Below are 19,512 nucleotides of genomic sequence, written 5' to 3'. Positions count from 1 at the left end.
ATGATCTTTAAGGTGCCAAGAATCTTTAATATTTGTTGTGTAATTATGGATATTATGGATAAAAAAAATGACAAAAAAAAAACAAAAAACGTTGAAGTTTGATTTAATTTGTAATTTTCACATGTATTTATCTAAAATAAATCAGGTTGACATCAGTTTTTTTATCCCACAAGGTTTATCCTTTTTACTTAGCCAAATATGGATTCTTAATGGCCTTAACAAAGTCACAATGTTTGTCCAAAGTTCTAATGAATTCAAATACAGAAGCCAAAGTGCAAAACCCATTCTTCATTCAAATAAAGCTTCTTATTGCTGCTGTAATCCACAAAACAAAGAAGCAAGAAAAGAAGTTGGTTTTGTTTTTTTCTTTATAATTTAAGTCAAAAGCACACATCCTTCAAACATTTTAAATGCTTAAAATGTCACTAAAATCCAACATATCTACGCAACTACTGAGAATACAATTCTGTACCAACTAAAGGTTTTGCTACATTTTTAAGTAAAAGAAAACAGACATTCCTTGTTTAATAAATACATGCACCCATTAACTATTTTACATAATTCAAATGAAGGAAAAATATTTTCCACAGTGACACAGTTGCCTTAGATACCACTCAATCTGTTGGTTTTTAATAGCAAAAGTGTCACTGTAGTGATCTGGAGTGGAATAAAACAGCTAATATGTTAATATGGCAATTACTAAACAGAAAAAGCTCATGGTGCAAAACAGTTTACAGAATTAGATGCGTTTTCTCTTTAAACTAGTAGAAAACCATAAAAAAAAAGCATTGCAGAGATAAACGGTGTCAAAATAGTAAAATGTTTCACAAATGATCATCATGTAAATATTGGTCTACTTAGTAATAGCTGTATTATTCCGAATGTCCGTGTTTAACGCGTAATCTTCAAAACTATTGTGACAAAGTGCACAAAAATAAATACAAAGATGGAAATAAAAAGCCTGAGAATAAAAACGTATATTAATAAAGTTGCTTTTCATACTAATCTACAATGGTCAGTGGAACAAACACTTCTGAATCAGCATTTAAAGTATAAGAAACGGTAAAAGTGTGAAGTCCTCAGAGTAAAAATAGCTTGCGGTCTTTTCATCCTTCTGTGTGATATTTCTTGGAAAATTGTTTATTTGGTAGCAGCGACAGCTGGGGAAAATAACATCTGCAGCTAGTTTAGCCTCGAGAGAAAAGAACAAGTTTATACTCAGAAAAATGTAATTAAATCCTACAATTTACTGTAGCAGTTCTGAGAAGGAAGCTTGCTGCTTCCCTGTGATAAGTACTTAATGAAATCCTTACTTCCTCGAAGTCTGATTAAAAAAAAAGTAAAACTGTCAAAAGGGGGAAGCATTTGCACAAAGGGGGAGGGGGGGGGTCTCATTACCAACAGCAAAATTTAACAGGGAGAATATAAAGTATTCAAATCAACACATATCTATGCACCAAAATACCTTAAAGACCAATGAGATATAACCCGAATGAACACCAATTACCGGATTTTAACAAAAAAATAAAAAATAAGTTGGCTTTTAATGTAGATATTAGTCGCATGTGGCACCTGCCTATCTGATAAGGCATGTGGTTCCATTAGCGTTATGGTGCATGTATATTGATAAGCTCCTCCAGGCAGACCTATTAAAATAGCATACAGAATCTGTCAAACGTTTGAAGGCAGATAACTCTCTTAGGTTCTTTATTTAGAGTTAATATGGACCAACTGGCCACTGGGGCTGAAGGTAACGGCTCGTCTAAAAAGGTAGCCAAACCAAAAGTGGCCTTTTAAAGCCGTTACAATCTCAAAAATGTTACAGCCAATCTGAATAAATTATACCTTCCCTGCACCCTAATGGACATTAGCATCAATAGAGAGGGGGACTGGAATGGAAATGTAAAGTGGGGACAGTGCATGAAGCAGACAAATCTAATCAACAAGGCTGCCGTCATGCTGCCGATTGATGCAAGATAAGCTGCTTGTATGCAAGCACACATTGATGCTTCACTGAGCTGCCTCTAAATTACCAAAGTGGAACAGCAACAGCTTTGCAAGAACACTAATAAGGCATTAACAAAGTGCGAAATAACTTAAATATAGTGCTACAGTTTTGTTCACAAGTTTATATACACTCATCATGGGCAATAATCAAATTCATCAGTAGAAACTACTTGAACAGCATTGTTACAGTCCTGAGTGAAGCAAGTTGCAACCCCCACAGACACCTTAGAGTTGACATAATACCAACAGGTGAAACATTTCATGGTCAGACAAGGCAAAGATGGGAAAACTTTGACCTCAAAAGGAAGAAGTGTGTTGGGATGTGGGAGGTTAGAATCTAAGAACATGGTCTGCGCTGTAGGGATTTATGCTGCAGAGAGGATGGAATAATGCTGGAGACCTTTCTGTGTTTTTCAATTCCACCTCAACCCAACAGCTAGCTGGTTAAAACTGTTCCCACAGGACAGCAATTCAAGCAAACACCAAAACTGGATTTGGCTTGGATAAAGCTGACTTAAAAAGGCCTGACCTAAACTATGCAATTACATTGAAAAGCTGAGCGTGTGCCAGGAGACCAAGCAACTTAAATTAACAACATCCTGCCAGGATGAGTGATCAAATATCCAGCCAGGTTTATGCCAGAAACTTCTTCAGGAAAACAGAAATATAATGGTCCTGGTGTAATTTACTACAAGACTATGGGATTTGAACCTGTAATTTTTTTTTATTCTGTTATAAGATATTAATCCATGAATTATTTTTTACGTCTACCCTTAATCGCTTTCGTGGAAAAAAATAAATAAAAATTACTGAAGCTGTATATTGCATAAGCAATCCATCCTAGAAAATAGCAATTTAAATAATTTATTAACAACCTCAAATTACCATATTACAGATGATAAGCATATAGAAACCTCTGACTGGAACTGTATACATATCAATCATAAAAGCTCCTAAACAAGTTGTTCAAAGCTGACTTGCTTTCAGCCGTACTTTCACCTGCAAATATAAATATATCAGGCATGGAATTACCAACACTTACACTGGTCTCTACAGGTGTTAAGACTTGTATAAGCGGGAAAAAAAAAAAAAAAACTACTGAAACACAATCCATCAGGAATAGAAACTACATCTCAACAAAGGCGTGTGAGTGACTGATGCACTAAGTACAAGCACTTTGGCAGGCATCTGACATTAACTCACCAAATTATATGACCACAGATTACGACGGAACACTAAAGAAAGCCGATAGAAAACAGTTTGTTGCTTTACTAATTTAACTAAAATAGGCAAAAAAGAAAACTTGTGACTATAAAGTGTATTAAATGTAACCCCGCCCTCATTGGTGCCAATTAACTTGGAGTGATGTTTGAACCAAATTAAAACAGGCTTTTAACTTAAAAGACCCTAAAGCTTAGCAGAGCCACTGGGGCTTTGTTCCACACAGAGGCACAACAGAATGAACTGCATGGGAGTGTCAGAATCCCAGTGAGGGATTTGCCTTGTTGAGAATCGCTCCTAATGACCAAACAGAGTGAAGGATGATTGATTCTTGCGGCTGTGGCTCGGTGACAGGCAATTTAGCATTTTAGGGCGGGCAGAAATCGGCGAAGTAGGGGTGCTGCAAGGCCTCTTCAGCTGAAATCCTCTGAACGGGATTACACTTCAACAGGTTCTGGATCGGGTGGAAAAAAAAAAAAAACATTTTTAATGAGTGGAAAAAAAACGACACCGATTCATGTGAGCAAAAATGTAAATCAGCAACAGCTTTGCATAAGTTTGCTGCTGTAACTGAACACGTAGCACAATTAATACAAAGCAACATCTTCAAACTGCATAACAAAACAACTCAAATGTTTGAGGTACCTGCAGTAGATCCCTTCCTGTACTACTTAGTTTAGGAACCACATTCACAAGGGAGGTGGTGGCTGGATACATGGGATATGGCTGGAGAAAAGCAAAATATATATATCAAAAGTCTGGAAGTATACAGGTGTGATGCATGCAGCTGTAGTTCATGCCTTATGAACTTCCCCAAAGCTCCTGAGTAGGCTTTGCTGCTTTACCCTCTGAAGCCTTTGATTATAGCTGTTACTTGTGTCTCTTTTACCATTACACGTTTTCCCCTTCATTTAACATACTTGAATACAACAGCCAGGTTCTTTACAAATGTTCTTTTGTAGCCTACCACCTTATGGGTCAATTCAACAGTGTTTCGTATGATTATGTAGAACATAAGACAATATTCTTGTAGTTAAAATGATTTTGTATTAGTCTGATGTTATTAAAGTTTTTGGTGTCATTATTGAGAGCTTGACAATAGATGTACCTTATAATCAGGAAGTTTTGTCATTGTTGGCCACTGTTCCTCAGTAGGTGTGCCCAACAATGTACAAAGCAGTTAAAGAAAATGTTTAAAACAAAAGTGTGACATCAATTTATTGACGATGTTGACTTGTCAAAACTGAAGCAACTTAAAAAAGAAAGGATATCTGAAGATTCTTTTCAACTGGTCATCCACATCATTGCCAGGGAATAACGGCCTTCCAGCATTAGCCAGCTCTAAAAAAAAAAAGAGAGAGAGAGAGAAAAAGGTCAAAACAAACTGATTTATATAAAATAAAATGCACCACAGAAAACTGTTTTGGTCACTGGATACTTAATAGAAACATTTTTTTTTCCTCCTGATAGGAGAATTTTAAACACTCCTTCATACACATTTATCACAATATGTACCCCCAGTGTTTTCAATCAAATATAGTAATCATCTGTTAATGATTCATCCAAATCCACACAACCTTATGACATCCAAATGGGAGTAAGCAGTGCCCCCAACTGGTAAACTGATCACCTTGAACGACAGATTCACATTTTTCACTTCCTAATGAGTCTTTGCTCTGCTGCTTCCTATTGATCTTTGTCTATCAAAGCCTTGTTCTCCTTAAATTACTGCAGTGAAGCATGCCAAATGCAGACAGCGGCTATAAGGACGAACACATCGAGATGTCATTTGTTTGACGCGACTGTGTATCTGAAAATCTCAGGATTTTTCTTCCTGTTTTTGCAGGCAACATTGCCACAAAAGTAGAAAATTGTTTTGTTGTATAGCAATGAGACAAATGGTAGGAAGGAGTGTATCAGCTTACCTTCGATCATATGCAGTGGTCACATAACACTTTTAGGCTTCTTAACAGTGCTATTCTCACTGCCATAGCAATAGCACATTAAAAATCATTAAAGTAGTAAAATAATGACAAGGCTCCTTTACATAAATTGCTGACATTTTTCCAGAGTGATAAAAATCAGATTTTTTATTATGATTACACAAATCGGTCGCCAAAACCCTCCAATATCAGAAAATGCAATTTCTGACCATATTTTATTGTGTGATTATTCTTCAGTAGGTAGAAAGCATATCTGTCAACAGATGAGTAACTGCAAGAAAGTGCAACTCTGTCTCCTCTTCAAAGGATTTGTTGTTACAGAGTTACAAAAATGTAACACTGAATAAACTTTGGGGTATTTGGAGCATAAATAAAAAATGTTCACAGGAGAAACAAACAAATCTGTACACCGATGGCAAAAGAACTAACATTTCTGTGACAAAATATCAGGCAAAGATATTTTAATACACTTTAAGTTGATGATGGCTAAGAGACTAAAACATCTAAATATTTGGATATTGAATTTTAAATAAACATTTACAATAATATGCTTTATTATCCATCTGTTTTACTATCAAATGAAGAATTTCAGCTCAGCAATGATCTTTTCCCGGTTCTCCAATATAAACGCCTTCGCATTTACTCTTTCCACTTAATGTACAGCACTTCATAAATAAACCAAGCCTGACTTTCTCTTACGCTTGGCCATTTAAGCTTTTATGAGCATCATGAGACAGAGACCTGGCTGCAATAATTAATTCCTGCAATTAAATGAGCTCTGTGTTTATGCGAATGAATTATGCATTTTTAATCCCGCCGTTGCGTTTTATTTTTTTCCTCACAAGAATAAACCGAAGAGACAATATACAAAAAAAAAAAAACTAACCTGCAAATATGCAGCCAGCTGACCACATGTCAATAGAGGTAGAATAAAGTTTAGCACCAAACAACACATCTGGAGGTCGGTACCACAACGTCACAACCTGCAGAGAAACCGAACCACAACGTAAGAATTAATAGTGAACAGCGCAATAAAAGACTGAACTGCTTGGTTTTTTAAGCTTGAAGTTAATTTTGTGCCTTTTGCACCTTTTAGTTAAGACACCAACATAAAACCCAACTGAAAAACTGAAGAAAACGTCTGAAAAATGTTTAAAGGATAAACAATAACAGTCAAAAATATAGAACAGAACAAGACAGCAACAACATTATTTCTGGAGGGGAAAAAAAAAAAGAACCCAGCAGCTGACAGGTAAGGATAAATGGGACTAAAGGCAAGAAGAACGGCTTCTTTTTCTGGAGCTAAGCAGTGTGTAACACTTTAAAATGATCATTGCCCGAGTTGCATCACTGTTCCAGAATCAGAGCAATTCATCCAGCATACCTTCCTTAAAATCAGACAGTTTCAAGCAGAAAAAAAATCAATTCTAGACAAAAATGGCCCCATTTGAAGGGTCATTTATTATTTGCATTGATTAATATGTCAGACTTACTGTGCTGATAAACTGAAGGCCATAAGAAATGCATAAAGAAAATGGCTAAGATGACAGCCCTGCAGAAGACATGAGGTTGAACAGAGCAGTTCCTATAATTGGCATAAAAAGTCAACTTTTTTTCCTTCATCAGAAACACTTTGTCCAGCTGTTCCAGGAATATTATTCAATAAAACTAAGCTGCAAAGAATCAACCAACCCCATCATGAAGCGATACAGTAGGTCTGCTATAGAATGGAGTAAATTGTATTAGAAATTGAAGTTTTACTTCAGTTGGCACGTGTCTATTTAAACTTCACAAGTCCCCAGACTTTAACCCTTTCTTGCATACGAAATGCAGTATAATCTAGATAATGACATCAAATTTAGAAAGAATAGGTTAGAGATGGAGTCTAAATATATAAGCTAGTTCAAAGGTGAAAGTCCCTTGTGAGTTTCTGGATTGGATTGATCAGAGTTCTTGTGAATGACATGTTTATAAAAAAAAACAAAAAAAAAAACACCAAATTTTGGGACACAGATGATTACTTGGGCAAATAAAGCAGCAGAATAATACTGAAATATTAATAAGATGAATATAAATAATGAGTAAAAATATCTTTCTGCACTTATTTTACACAAAACACCTTTTCCTAAATCGTCACAATTAACTTCCCCCCGCCCCCAAGAATTACAACGTACATTCACATTACTTGTAGTTACTTCCGACTAACTTATTTCCTCTTGGAACCCCACAGAGTCAGGTCAATGTGTCCATTTACAAAATCTCCTCTAGAAATGCTCTGATTTCAAGCTCAATTCCCTTTGGGTTTTTAGTTGTTTTTTTTTTCCATTTTCATATCAGCAGTGTCACCAAGTCCACTTTTCTCACCCCTTAAGTCACAAAAACAAAACAGTGAATTAAATGTCAGCAATATCCAATGCCTTGGAAAATAATTAATTTATCAAAATGTGTCATGTTAAAACAACAAAGCAGCAATGGAGAGTTTTATGTGACAGACAGGCAAATATAGAACACCTAATAATTGAACCAGATAAAGAAAATACATGGTTTTCAATAAAAAAAAATATATATATTTTTTTTTAAACATGAGAAAAGTGAGGCATTAAGATGCAAAACTTTGTCCTTTTTAATCTGATGCCCATAATTAAAACCAAGTTCAACTAATTGTCTGTAAAAATCACATTAATGAATAGATTGCATTTGTGGTTCTGTGAAGGCCTACTCTTTTTTTTTTGAGTACATTGGTGAAGAAACAAGGCAAAGTCAATATTTTGAAGAAGTTGAAAGTGGACATACAAAGCTTTGGATAGCTCACGTGTTGTACTCGAGACCGGTCTTGAGACCACTTTTTGATGGTCTCAGTCTTGTCTCTGACTCAACCGCCTTTAGTCTCGGTCTCGTAAATTCAGCAATGCTTCGCTTTCACAGACGGTCGGGACTGTGTCTAATTTTTATCATCACTTAGAAAAAAAGCTCAAAGAAAGGTAAGCTTTGTGGACGTGATGTTAGCAAAGTTAGCTGTGCAGGGACAAACAGCAATTGCTATGAAATTGTCACTCACTGTGCTGAATTATTGAATTATTGTGCTCAGGTGTTGACTGATGTGCATATATGGGACAACGCTGTGACCAAAGTCTGCAATATAGTGAAGTGACATTCACAAACGATCCAATACTTTTGGATGGCTCTTTAATAAGATAGGCCTGGAGTCTCACTGAGAGCCGTTCTGTGTACTTGTAATGCTCTGCATACACTGCAGTAGCTTTTATTATGCCATTTAATTATACACATTGATATTTAATTAGCAAACAAATAGAACACAAGAACGGGTGCTCATTGCTCTTTGATTGTTTTTGTCACCCGTCATGGTGGCAGACATCACTGCACTGTGCTGCCTGGCTACATACAGCAGGAGACAGAGTGAGAACAGTCATGGTGCACGCTTTGTGCTTGGTTACTTCTTGCAAAGTAAATTTACTACACAAACTGTAGTTAATGCTTTTAAATCACCCAGGAAGCTGATCTCAGATCTCTGACTTAGTTTCCTTTACACTGCTCACAGCAGCCTAGAATTCTGCTCTTTAGCCTAATTTTTTCTACTGGAAACAGAGAACCTGCAATATTAATTAAGCATAACTTACCTCTGCTGAGTAACACCTCACAGGAATGCCAAAAGCTCGAGCTAGTCCAAAGTCAGCAAGCTTCAATTCCCCATTCTACAGATGGAGAAAAAAAAAAAAAAAAAAAGAGGTGGGTATTTCATTATAATTTTCAGAATGGTCCTTACAAAGTAAAGGACCATTCTGATTTAGTCGCTTCTTTCTAATTACTAAATAAGTATCTACTAAAAAAGGTCACCAACACCGTAATGCACATCTAACAGTCACACTGCAATATTTCTGGTTTTAACATTTTCAAAGCAGCAAGTAGACTAGCCCATACTGGAGCCAATGTTTACCATAAGCCTTGTAAAAGTCCAAAACTCACTCTGTTGATGAGAAGATTTTGTGGTTTCAGATCTCTATGAAGAACGTTTCGACTGTGACAGAAAGCGAGGCCTTTCAACAGTTGGTACATGAAAGACTGCAGAGTAAAGACAGGAATATTCAGTTAATTTTTACTTTTTAAAAGCTGTAACACACACGATGATCAAAATGTCAAACACTAAGCTACCTTTAAAAAAACGGAAAAAAAAATGTGCATACAACATTTCTGCAACAGGTACTTCAAAGTGATTTACATTATAAAACCACAAAGCTATACAACACACAAACAATTGAAGCATTACATTTTGTAAAGTGCCATTGTTACACATAAAAATGTTGTTTCACTTATAATCCATAGTAGGAAAAAATAACACAGTAGGATTTTTGTCAGATGTAGTGTCCTTATTTATCACCTTCACAGTTTCAGGATCTAGATCTCCATTACAGCTGTCAAAATATTTCTTCAAATCCTGCAATGCGTCACAAACATATTTTAGCCATAGACCATAGTTATCAAACTCAAGGGTTTAATTCAGGGGTGTCAAACTCCAGTCCTCAAGGGCCGGTGTCCTGCAGTTTTCAGATGTGCCACAAGTACAAAACACTGGAATGAAATGGCTTAATTACCTTCTCCTTGTGTAGCCAAGTTCTCCAGAGCCTTGCTAATGACCCAATTATTCTATTCAGTTGTGGTGCAGCAGAGGCACATCTAAAAGTTGCAGGACACTGGCCTTTGAGGACTGGAGTTTGACACCCGTGGTTTAATTAGACTGGCTGAGTAACTCACCTGATCACAATATTCAAAAACCAATGTTAACTTCTTGTCACTGTGCAACACATCATGCAATCTAAAATAAATACAAGAAAGAATGTTCAATATTGCTGAATTCAGGTTAAAAAAAATAAAACAGCCATTTACAGCTCTCAAGTAAATCACACAAAACACTTTTATTTAAAAAAAAAAAAAAAAAAAAAAAAAAGAAAAACGAGCAGCAGGCTTACCTGACAATGTTTTTATGCTTTAGTTCTTTCAGAAGACAGATTTCTCTTAAAGCAGAACTTGGCACCCCCTATAAGCAATATTTAGCATTAGCCTGCTGAACGCCCATCACCAAACAGTGCAACTGTCAACAATGTGTCCAAACCTCGTCGTCGTCGTCCAGCCTGACCCGTTTTAATGCCACTATTTCATGCGTTTCTCTGTTTTTAGCTTTGAAAACAGTTCCATACGTACCTACAGAATAAACAAGGCCTCATTAACCCCAGATAACACTCCACTGTCGATGAATTGCATAGCAACTAAAGCTAGCAACCTTCCTATCGCCAGCTGAATTCAACATCCTAAAATTAAAATTCTAAACGATTCCATTTCAAATTTAATTAAAAAATATAGAAACAAGACAGGATGCAATTTCCAGGGAGGGTCAGTTAACACGAGCATACATTTGAGTCTAGTTTAAATGAACAAGCGCTATAAAACCATTGCTATGCTAGCATTAGCTGTGGCTAGCAGATGTTACCTTATGTTTTTTTATGACAAAACTTACCCTCTCCAATTTTTTCAAGCTTTTCATATTTCTGCATGTTTGGTCAGTGAAGCCAGCGTTGAGCTAGCTTACAAGCCAACGACCAACAAACCCCCTCGTAAAATGGGGTAGACAAAATGAAACGGTATCTACTGACGCTAGCTAAATCTAGCTGTTCTTTATGCTTCTAGTCGGATTGCAGACAGTACCACAATTATCTTTGTGGCCATCTAGAGGTTGACAGTGCGAACTGCAATGTAACAGCATGTTACTGGTTCCTACTTTTCACCATTGGCTTCGTGAAATACAAACAAAATGACAAGTCGTTTTTTAAAGTGGTTCTTATTTTAGCATTAGTTTAAGAAGTAATAATAATAATAATAATAATAATAATAATAATAATAATAATAATAATATGCATATATAGTAAATGAAAGTCAAATTTACTAAACTGAATTTTAAAAGGATGTGCTGTGAAAAAGTACTCCCTTACAAGTTTCAAGTTCAAGTTTACTTTAAAAAATGGGACAATGCATACTTATAATACATGAAGTTATAGCCAAGTGGCTAATTTCCAGCTTTCCATTAGTAGGTTGATAATGGTAAAACACAGAAAATACAAAAGAAGGATGATGTTTTTGCTTTGCTGAGATTAAACATCTTAGATCAGGGGTGCCCAAAGTTGGTCCTGGACGGCTGGCGTCCTCCATGTTTTAGTCATCTCCCTGGTTTAACACACCTGGATCCAATGATGGATTAGAAGGCCTAAGAAGAACACTGACATACTGAAAAGGTTGTTACTAACACCAAGGATAGAACTAAAACATGCAGGATGCCGCCCTTGAGGACCGACTTTGGGCACCCCTGTAATGAAATATAATCTAAGTGCAAAATAAGCAACATTTTTCAAACAATGTTTAACAGATGAAAACAGCAGCACATCAAGCCTCAGTCCATAGTAATTCAAGAGGAATTGAGAACTCAGCAATTATTCCAAATTGAGAAAAACATAAAAACTTGGAAAAACTATAACACTTTTTCTTCTCTTTACCATCTTCTATGACAGTTAACTTCCTTTCAAATTTGTTTGATCATTTCTAATGTGTTTTTTTATTACTGTTTTCATTTTTATTTTTACTGCAGCACTTGTGTTACACTTATTTGTATAAAATAATGCTCTGTAAAAATCATTTAATTCACTAACCAGAGCACTATTTGGCTCAGATCTAATGAAAAAATAGAGAAAAAATAAACTCTGATAAAAGCCATTTTATTTATTTTTTTGCTCACTTTTATCTTTAGCTTGCAAGATATATATTTTGAGCAAATAAATTACCATGCTTACATTCAAATATTTCTTTATGCATATAGAAGCTAACCTTGATTGCAGCAAAGATGTCAGAAACTAAAAGCTATTGATTGTGTTTAGGAAGAACTTCAGGTTGTTAAATTATCAACTTGGAACATCATTCTTTTCTTAAATGCTTTTAAAAAAGTATGTCAAGTCTAGGTTTGTGGTGGTTTGTGGTAGAGGCATACCAACGTCACAGTTTTAAAAATTGCTACATTTTTCCATGACAGCATTCTTATGGTTAAACTCACTAATGAAAGAAAGAAGAAGCTAAAGAAAGTGCTTCTTCTTTAGCTTCTCAAAGTGGCCATTTCTCAAGTAGATCAGAGGATAGAGCAGCAACACCTTTCTTCAAGTGCACACTCCTGGTGCACTCACTAAAAGAGCGATCTCACACATTATCTTTGCTTACAATGAAGCCAATCAGCAGTAGTGGAAATACTTCCATGGGCAAAAACACAGACAATTGTGGTGTAGAACCTAAAGAGGAACAAATCTGTGAAACAGGTGACTTCAAATTTCAAATGCAGCCTTGGAAGAAGAGGAGTCTACATTTTGATATTTTAAGAGTGTTCCATACACCAAATGTATTGATTAACTGTGTAAACTTGTTTAAAAGTTCAATTCCACTGACAAGGTTGCAATCCATACAAGTAATATATGGAGCAATTACCAGCAAGAAAGTCTTGGTTTAAACAACTAGGAGTGCACAGGTAGGCAAGATCAATTCAAAAATAGAAGCTGCTAATGTCTAAAGGTTGTACCATTGGCTCCTGTGAGCCACATGATTTGTTCCAAAATTAGTTAAGTCATATATTCTGATGTAAATACAAGTTTAAACTAACCATAGTTGCTTTTTTTTAAAAAAAAAAAGAAACATAATTCATTGGTGCTAAACATAAATCCTCTAAGTACCAACTCTAAATAAAGACATTTCTTTTCTCAAAAAGATTTTATTTTCCAAAAACTAAACTTCATAATTTAATGTGTTTCATAAGCACAGTACAGTAGCATATTAAAAATCATCACATTTTAATCCAGTTGGTCCACTTAACACACAATTACCATTTACAACTGTTTGATTTTTCTATGAAACTAAACAAACACAGACATGTTCATTTTCTAACCCAGCAGATGTTATCCTTGAATTTAACTCAATAATTTATCATTGCACAACTGAAAACTGTTTGTAAATCTTTATTTCTGCCCCTCGGCTCTTTGTCTGCGGATCAGATCAGAATAAAGTCCTCCTTTGCTCAGCAGTTCCAAATGTGTTCCAGCCTGTGTGAAAAGAACAACCTGTTAGATAATGCATTGGCTAGAGGTAACATTATGATAAATTTCTAAAAATTAAATTACAGTATGTCGTTTGGGGGTTCAATTTTGAATTCCTTCATGAGTCGATACATTTAATTGAGCGCCCATGCTTCTCCAAATCCTCACCTCCACAATGCGGCCATTGCTCATGACACAGATTAGATCGGCCCCTTGGATAGTGCTCAGTCTGTGGGCGATGATGAGCACAGTGCGACCCCTTGTGGCCCTGTTCAGCGCTTCCTGCACCACCCGCTCGGATTCTGCATCAAGGGCGCTGGTGGCTTCATCGAGCACAAGGATGCTGGGGTTCTTGATCAAAGCTCGGGCGATGGCAATCCGCTGTTTCTGGCCCCCTGATAGCGCCACGCCTCGCTCACCTAGATGTAGCAACCTAGAAGCTTAGAATTTACATGCAACACAGCGTTTAAAAAGAGATTAAGCTTAAATGGCACCACGTACCAACCATCGTGTTATAGCCATCTGGGAAGCTCATAATGAAGCGGTGAGCATTAGATTGCTTTGCTGCACTAATGACCTCAGCATCTGTGGCATCAGGCTTCCCGAAGCGGATGTTCTCCATGATAGATGATCCAAACAAAACTGGCTCCTTCAAACAGAAGAGAGAATGCAATGACACATAAATTTAAATCTAAACAGACGTTTAAACACATTAACTATTCTCTGTGTTGATTATTAAGCATTATATATGTTATTTAAGCTTGATACGGTCAGGTGGATAAAACAATCTACCTGCTTGATAAATCCAATAACTTGGCCCCTGAGCCAGGCCAAATCCAGCGTGCGAATGTCGAGCCCATCCAACATGACCACACCGTTGGTTGGGTCGTAGAAACGCTCCAGTAAGGATGCCACTGTGGACTTCCCTACAGGGTTTAACTTTTATGAGCAAACCTCAAAATCATTTAGATGTCACAAAATGAAATGTATTGGCATTCTGTCAGAATACCTCCTCCAGATTCACCGACAATTGCAACAGTTTTACAAGGTGGCAGCGTCAAACTGAACTTCTTCAGGACTTCATGGCCGGGTCTCGTTGGATAACTATAGATGCACAAAAAAATAAGAATTTTTTTCATGTTATCTAACAACTTTATTAAGTTCTTAGAAGTGTAGAAGATGCTATATGTGTTAAACCTGAATGAAATGTTCATGAAGTCCACTCTTCCAATCAGAGAGTGGAAGGGGATGCGTCCTCCTCCAGATAGAGGAATGGTTGGCTTTAAAGACAGGTATTCAAAAACCCGGGCCCCAGCGCTCATCCCTCTCACCACCTGCACGAAAATTTCATTCCACAGGAAACTTTAGAAGCAAAAGTAACATTTCAAGAATTTAGACAACATACACTGTACAGTACAGTGCCTTGCAAAAGTATTCATATTCCTTGAAGTTTTCCACACTTGTCTTCTCAGAACTAAAACCCTCAATATATTTTATAGGGATTACACCGTCTTGGCAGATGAGACAGTGTGGTCCATAACGGCGACATGGAAAGAAAATGAAAGCTCCTTTTTAAAGTTCTTTTTACAAATACAAATCTGAAAATTATCCTGTGCACAGGTGTGCAGCTCCCTCCACTTGCACCTTTTTCTGCAGGGCACAGAACAAACATGTAATTTTAACTTACCTGTCCAAAAAGGATGGAAATACTGGCCAAGGATCTGAGCACAAAACAGACGTATTATTCATTACTGAAATAAGTTGAGTTTCAACAAGTGCATTAACTTTTTTTATTGTGAATCAGATGAAGAAATAAACATGGTGAGTCTCATACCTCTGAACAGTCTGCGAAGCAACCAAGAAAGACATCAGGTCTCCAGGAGACATCTCATCACTTGAAATTAATGTCCCTCCAGCAAAAATAGTTCCCAGCACAATGCCTGTTTGAACAGCATCAGAACACTAGCATTATAGAAGGTCTGACATATATTGTGTCCAACAGCAACGTCAACACTCACAGTTCAGTGCCACGTTCGACAAGCCTTGGAAAACTGCGATGCCTCCACCAAGATTTTCATTCATTTCACATGATTTGTCGACTTCATGTGCATACAGTCTGAGGAGAAACATAATAAAAGACTAAGAATAGTCAATTTTTAAGAATGATTTCAGAATGTGCTTTTACTCACTGGAGTTCTCGTTCCTCCATAGCAAAAGCTTTCACAGTCCGGACGTTACCCAGAGCCTCATCTGCCACCTCTGTTGCTTTTGCTACCTGGATTTGAACAACAGCAGAAGCCAGTCGGATAGTAAATTAAACAACATTTTGAAAAATATTTTTTATGGCTGATTTTGAGAGCAAACAACAAGCATCAACGTACAGAAGTATTCATAGCCCTTCAATTGGTTTTGTTGGATTTTTATGCAATAAAAGTCCAACAGTATCCAACAGTATTATAAAGTAAAAAAGGACATTGATAGTGCTTTTCAAAATTCTTTAGAAATAAAAATCAAAATAGTGCAATGTGCATTTGTATTGAGCCTCACTTGGTCAATACTTTAAGGACATTATTTTTTACATTGTTCTTTGCAAAAAAAAAAAAAAAAAAAAAAAAACGCAACCTCAAGAATGCTGGGTTGATCCAGTCTGTGTAGATCACTTGTCAAGTTTTGGCACAGATTCTCAATTTGATTCAAGTCTGGACTTTGACTAGGCCACTTTAAGACACAAATGCTATTTTGCTGCACTGACTGTTTGTTTGGTGGGTGTTGTCCTGCTAAAAAGTGAACCTCCACTGAAGTCTCTTGCAGACCGAGTTTCTGTCAGGATTTCTCTACACTTAGAAATGTCTATTTTCTCCATCAACTATGACCAACTTTCAAACCCTGCTGTAATAATGTCTCTCTGTAGCAAGAGGCTCTACATATTTGGCTAACATGACCAAATATGAAAAAAAATAAATAAATCAAACAGTATAAATATATAAAATATTACCTGTTCTTGAGCAAGACGAGATAGTTTGCGCAAAAATGAACCAATAATAGCTCCTGCTCCCACAAGACATGGGAGGACAACCACTGTCAAGCCTGTGAGCTTGGGGGAGATGATATAGAGAGACACAAAACACCCGACTGTCTGTGTGATGCTTCGCAGACCCTGAAAATATACAAGATGGGAAAACGGTTGCAATTTTTATATGGGATGTGTGACCAAAATGCTGACTCAAGCTTGTGAAAATACCTGAGAAATAACCAATTTAAAGGAAGACTTGAACTCCTGAATGTCAGCAGTCAAACGGTTTACAAGCTGCCCGGTTTTATTGGCGTCAAAGAAAGCAACATCTTGCCTGGTGGGAAAAAAAAGAAAGAAAAAAAAAGGGTAGTACTTAGGTTTGAAAAGTGACTTTGCTTGAATATGTTTTAAAACAGTGTTCAGAGTCAACATTGTAGAATATATACCTTATCAGGGAAGCAAAGAGGGTTTTCCTCATGTCTGCTGCCACTCTTTCCCCTACCCTCGACAGTAAGATGATGTAGCCAGTTGTTAGCAGGCCCTGCAAAAAAGATTTGATGAAGGACCAGAACAACAGACCACTGAACCTTTTAAATCTGTGACATCTCAATTTTTGCATGCAAATGGTAAAATGTACTCATGTTGGAACCTACATGCAGTATTGTGAAAATATGTTCATACCCCTTTAACTTTTTCACATTTTGTCACATTATAACCAAAGGTCTGAGTCTATTTGCACAATTGCAAAATTATTGTTAGCGCAATATCACTGTACACAATATATAAATAACAAGAAACTGTGCGGACTGATTTAAGTGTTTATGTACCGAGAATTCAGGCTCTCTATGCCTGTAATATAGTTAGTGACACTTAAAACAACATAAAAAGCTTTATATTGTAAAGAGATGGTGAGATGGTAAATTCAGTGAGAATCTACAACTAAGTTGTTTCAAAGATAAAGCCAAAAACAAATACAAATTTTTAATAAAACACTGTTGAGATGGAAATGTTACATTCCATTTCATTTTTCCGAGACAGAATAGACTAGCCCTTATCTGGGGTTAGTCTCAGCTTTGCTAAGAATACAAAGCAGAGAGCTATTTCCATTGTTTATTTATTTACCAAAAGCCTAATCGTTATAGCAACCTTTACCGATGTTATCGCATATCATATGTTTTTCTAATGTTGTGAAGCCCTAGTCCAGATGTGTAAATAAAATAGAAGCATACTATAAGCATGCAGAAAAAAATATGGGAAAATATGTTTCTTGGGAGCATTGAATATTCATAAGAATATTCAGATTTTTACAGAGTAAAATGTGTAATAAAAAAAAAAGTACATTAATTTCCACTTTTAACTGTACAATAATATATGTTGCTTAATCACATAAAATTATAATACAAAACAATAAAGATTATGGGCTAAATGTGAAATAATACAAAAATGTACAAAAGTACAAATGCTTTTGCAAGGAACTGTATTTATATGGGTGCATTTAACACCTACTACCCATAACAGTACAGTGCGGAACTTCGACTTAAACTTCAAAACTACGTATATCATGCATTTATAGATGTTTTGTACGTACCTGGATAGCATACAGTCCAAGTAGCTTGATAGCAGGACCTTTTATCTCGTTGACGTAGGTACCCGAATGTTCTCTGAGGTAGCGTGCTACAACATTTACCAAATCACCAAGCATTAATGGGATTTGAATGTTCAACATAGCTGCACCAAAAGCAAGCTGAAAAGAGAAAATGCATTTGCAGTTGGAAATGGCAGTTTTGATCATTGCAATCAATTTCAAATAAACCAGTTGAAGCTTACCACAACAGCACCGATGAGCGCAAACAGCTGCGGTTTGACAAATTCCCACAGGATGTGCCATTTGAAGTCAGGCACAGAGTCTTTGAGGATAATTTCCTCTGGAGCGTTGTTGTTGTCATCTGCCTCACAGCAGGCTACACGGCAGAACAGGCGTGCTGAAACAGTGAGGACCGCAGGTCCTAGTATGAATTTCAAACCTGGCGATTTGGATGTCCGGGAGGAGGAGTGGTGGATGGCTCTCTGAGTCAGGTTCCAAATGCGGTGGAAAGGATTGCCAGGTGGCTGTGTGGAGGTGTGTGAATGAGCTGTATACCACCTGCATCACAAGACATTACAAATATAGTTAGGGGGTAAAATTACTAGCATGAATGAAGGCATATGAGAAATATGAAGACATTTTCTGGATATTTTTAGTTACAAACAACAGAGATTGAGTTGTTTATCTTGGTAGTCAAAGTATTTCCCCAACAAATCAAGGATTATTTTTCTCAAACTGAAATCAAACAAAACTGAAATCAAAATCATTTATTAAAAAATTCTGTTTAAGATCTGCAAATTAAGACATATTTTATGACCAATTTAGATCTTAAAACCTTTTATAACGCCCCAGTAGACACACTACATGTGGTACTCTTTCTAATTTATAAAGTATTGCCAAGTTTTGAAATCTAAGGCCAAGATTTCAAAAGCCAAGATTTCAAAACTTGGCCTTAGAGTTTTGAAATCTCTAAAGCCAAGTTATATTTACTGATTCATAATTGCGTCACTCTTTCAGATCAGAGAGGGTTTTTTTAAACTGTATGTCACGTACTGACTTAACATATTACCCTTTATAAACATTAAAGGACGACAAATCATTGTCCTTGATTAAGTAATTGCTAATATTCTTCTTTTGTCTGGATTACAAACTCAAAACTATTCGTTCCACATATTATCACACTGCTTTGGGCCAGTGGTACCACTTAACGTGTAATTAACACAGCTAGCCTAATACAAATCTGTCACTAGCTAATCTAGCAACTGGTCACTTCAACCCATGACTTCAACCTACCGTGAGAGTTTCCATTTTCCTCCTGTCTTACTGCACAGTGAAGAAAAAGAGAGTGGTCGGGAACAAGCAGTGACGCACAATCTGGAGCACAGAAGCTGAGACATGTTTTAACTTTATTTCGGCAATAAATAACTCAAAATGTTCACTTAATTGTGGAGTTCAATAATAATCCCACGGCTCCCTGCAGGCTGCCATACTGACGCTGACGAATCACCGCAAAGACGCAGAGGAGGAGTAAAGGTCGCGTGAGTACGTCAACGTCATCGCCATATTGTGAGGGGCACGTTCTTCACAGGAGTTTTAGTCATAACCAGC

The 19,512-nt window shown here is 36.6% G+C and overlaps 2 protein-coding genes across 2 annotated transcripts; both read right to left on the bottom strand.

Annotated features, from left to right (window-relative positions):
* Positions 1-447: 447 nt before the first annotated feature.
* On the bottom strand, positions 448-10,918 carry cdk5 (cyclin dependent kinase 5). The gene is made up of 12 exons (XM_007548654.2): positions 10,702-10,918; positions 10,300-10,388; positions 10,157-10,224; positions 9,942-10,002; positions 9,568-9,624; positions 9,156-9,251; positions 8,810-8,884; positions 6,058-6,154; positions 4,500-4,569; positions 4,337-4,397; positions 3,874-3,954; positions 448-3,682 (listed from the first exon to the last, which is right to left on the bottom strand). Exons 1-12 carry the CDS (start codon positions 10,736-10,738, stop codon positions 3,596-3,598), a joined length of 879 nt encoding a protein of 292 aa, XP_007548716.1. The 5' UTR covers positions 10,739-10,918; the 3' UTR covers positions 448-3,595.
* A 2,053-nt stretch (positions 10,919-12,971) lies between these two features.
* On the bottom strand, positions 12,972-19,427 carry abcb8 (ATP-binding cassette, sub-family B (MDR/TAP), member 8). The gene is made up of 16 exons (XM_007548653.2): positions 19,198-19,427; positions 18,147-18,462; positions 17,908-18,063; positions 16,766-16,860; positions 16,548-16,653; positions 16,302-16,463; positions 15,496-15,581; positions 15,325-15,422; positions 15,141-15,246; positions 14,994-15,027; positions 14,504-14,640; positions 14,316-14,410; positions 14,099-14,232; positions 13,808-13,955; positions 13,475-13,725; positions 12,972-13,312 (listed from the first exon to the last, which is right to left on the bottom strand). The coding sequence occupies exons 1-16, from the start codon at positions 19,299-19,301 to the stop codon at positions 13,229-13,231; spliced, it is 2,112 nt and encodes a 703-aa protein (XP_007548715.1). The 5' UTR covers positions 19,302-19,427; the 3' UTR covers positions 12,972-13,228.
* Between the last annotated feature and the right edge of the window lie 85 nt (positions 19,428-19,512).

Source organism: Poecilia formosa, unplaced genomic scaffold (assembly GCF_000485575.1).
Source record: "Poecilia formosa unplaced genomic scaffold, Poecilia_formosa-5.1.2 Scaffold27, whole genome shotgun sequence".
NCBI lineage: Eukaryota > Metazoa > Chordata > Actinopteri > Cyprinodontiformes > Poeciliidae > Poecilia > Poecilia formosa.
This window is presented reverse-complemented; position numbering and strand designations above follow the sequence as displayed.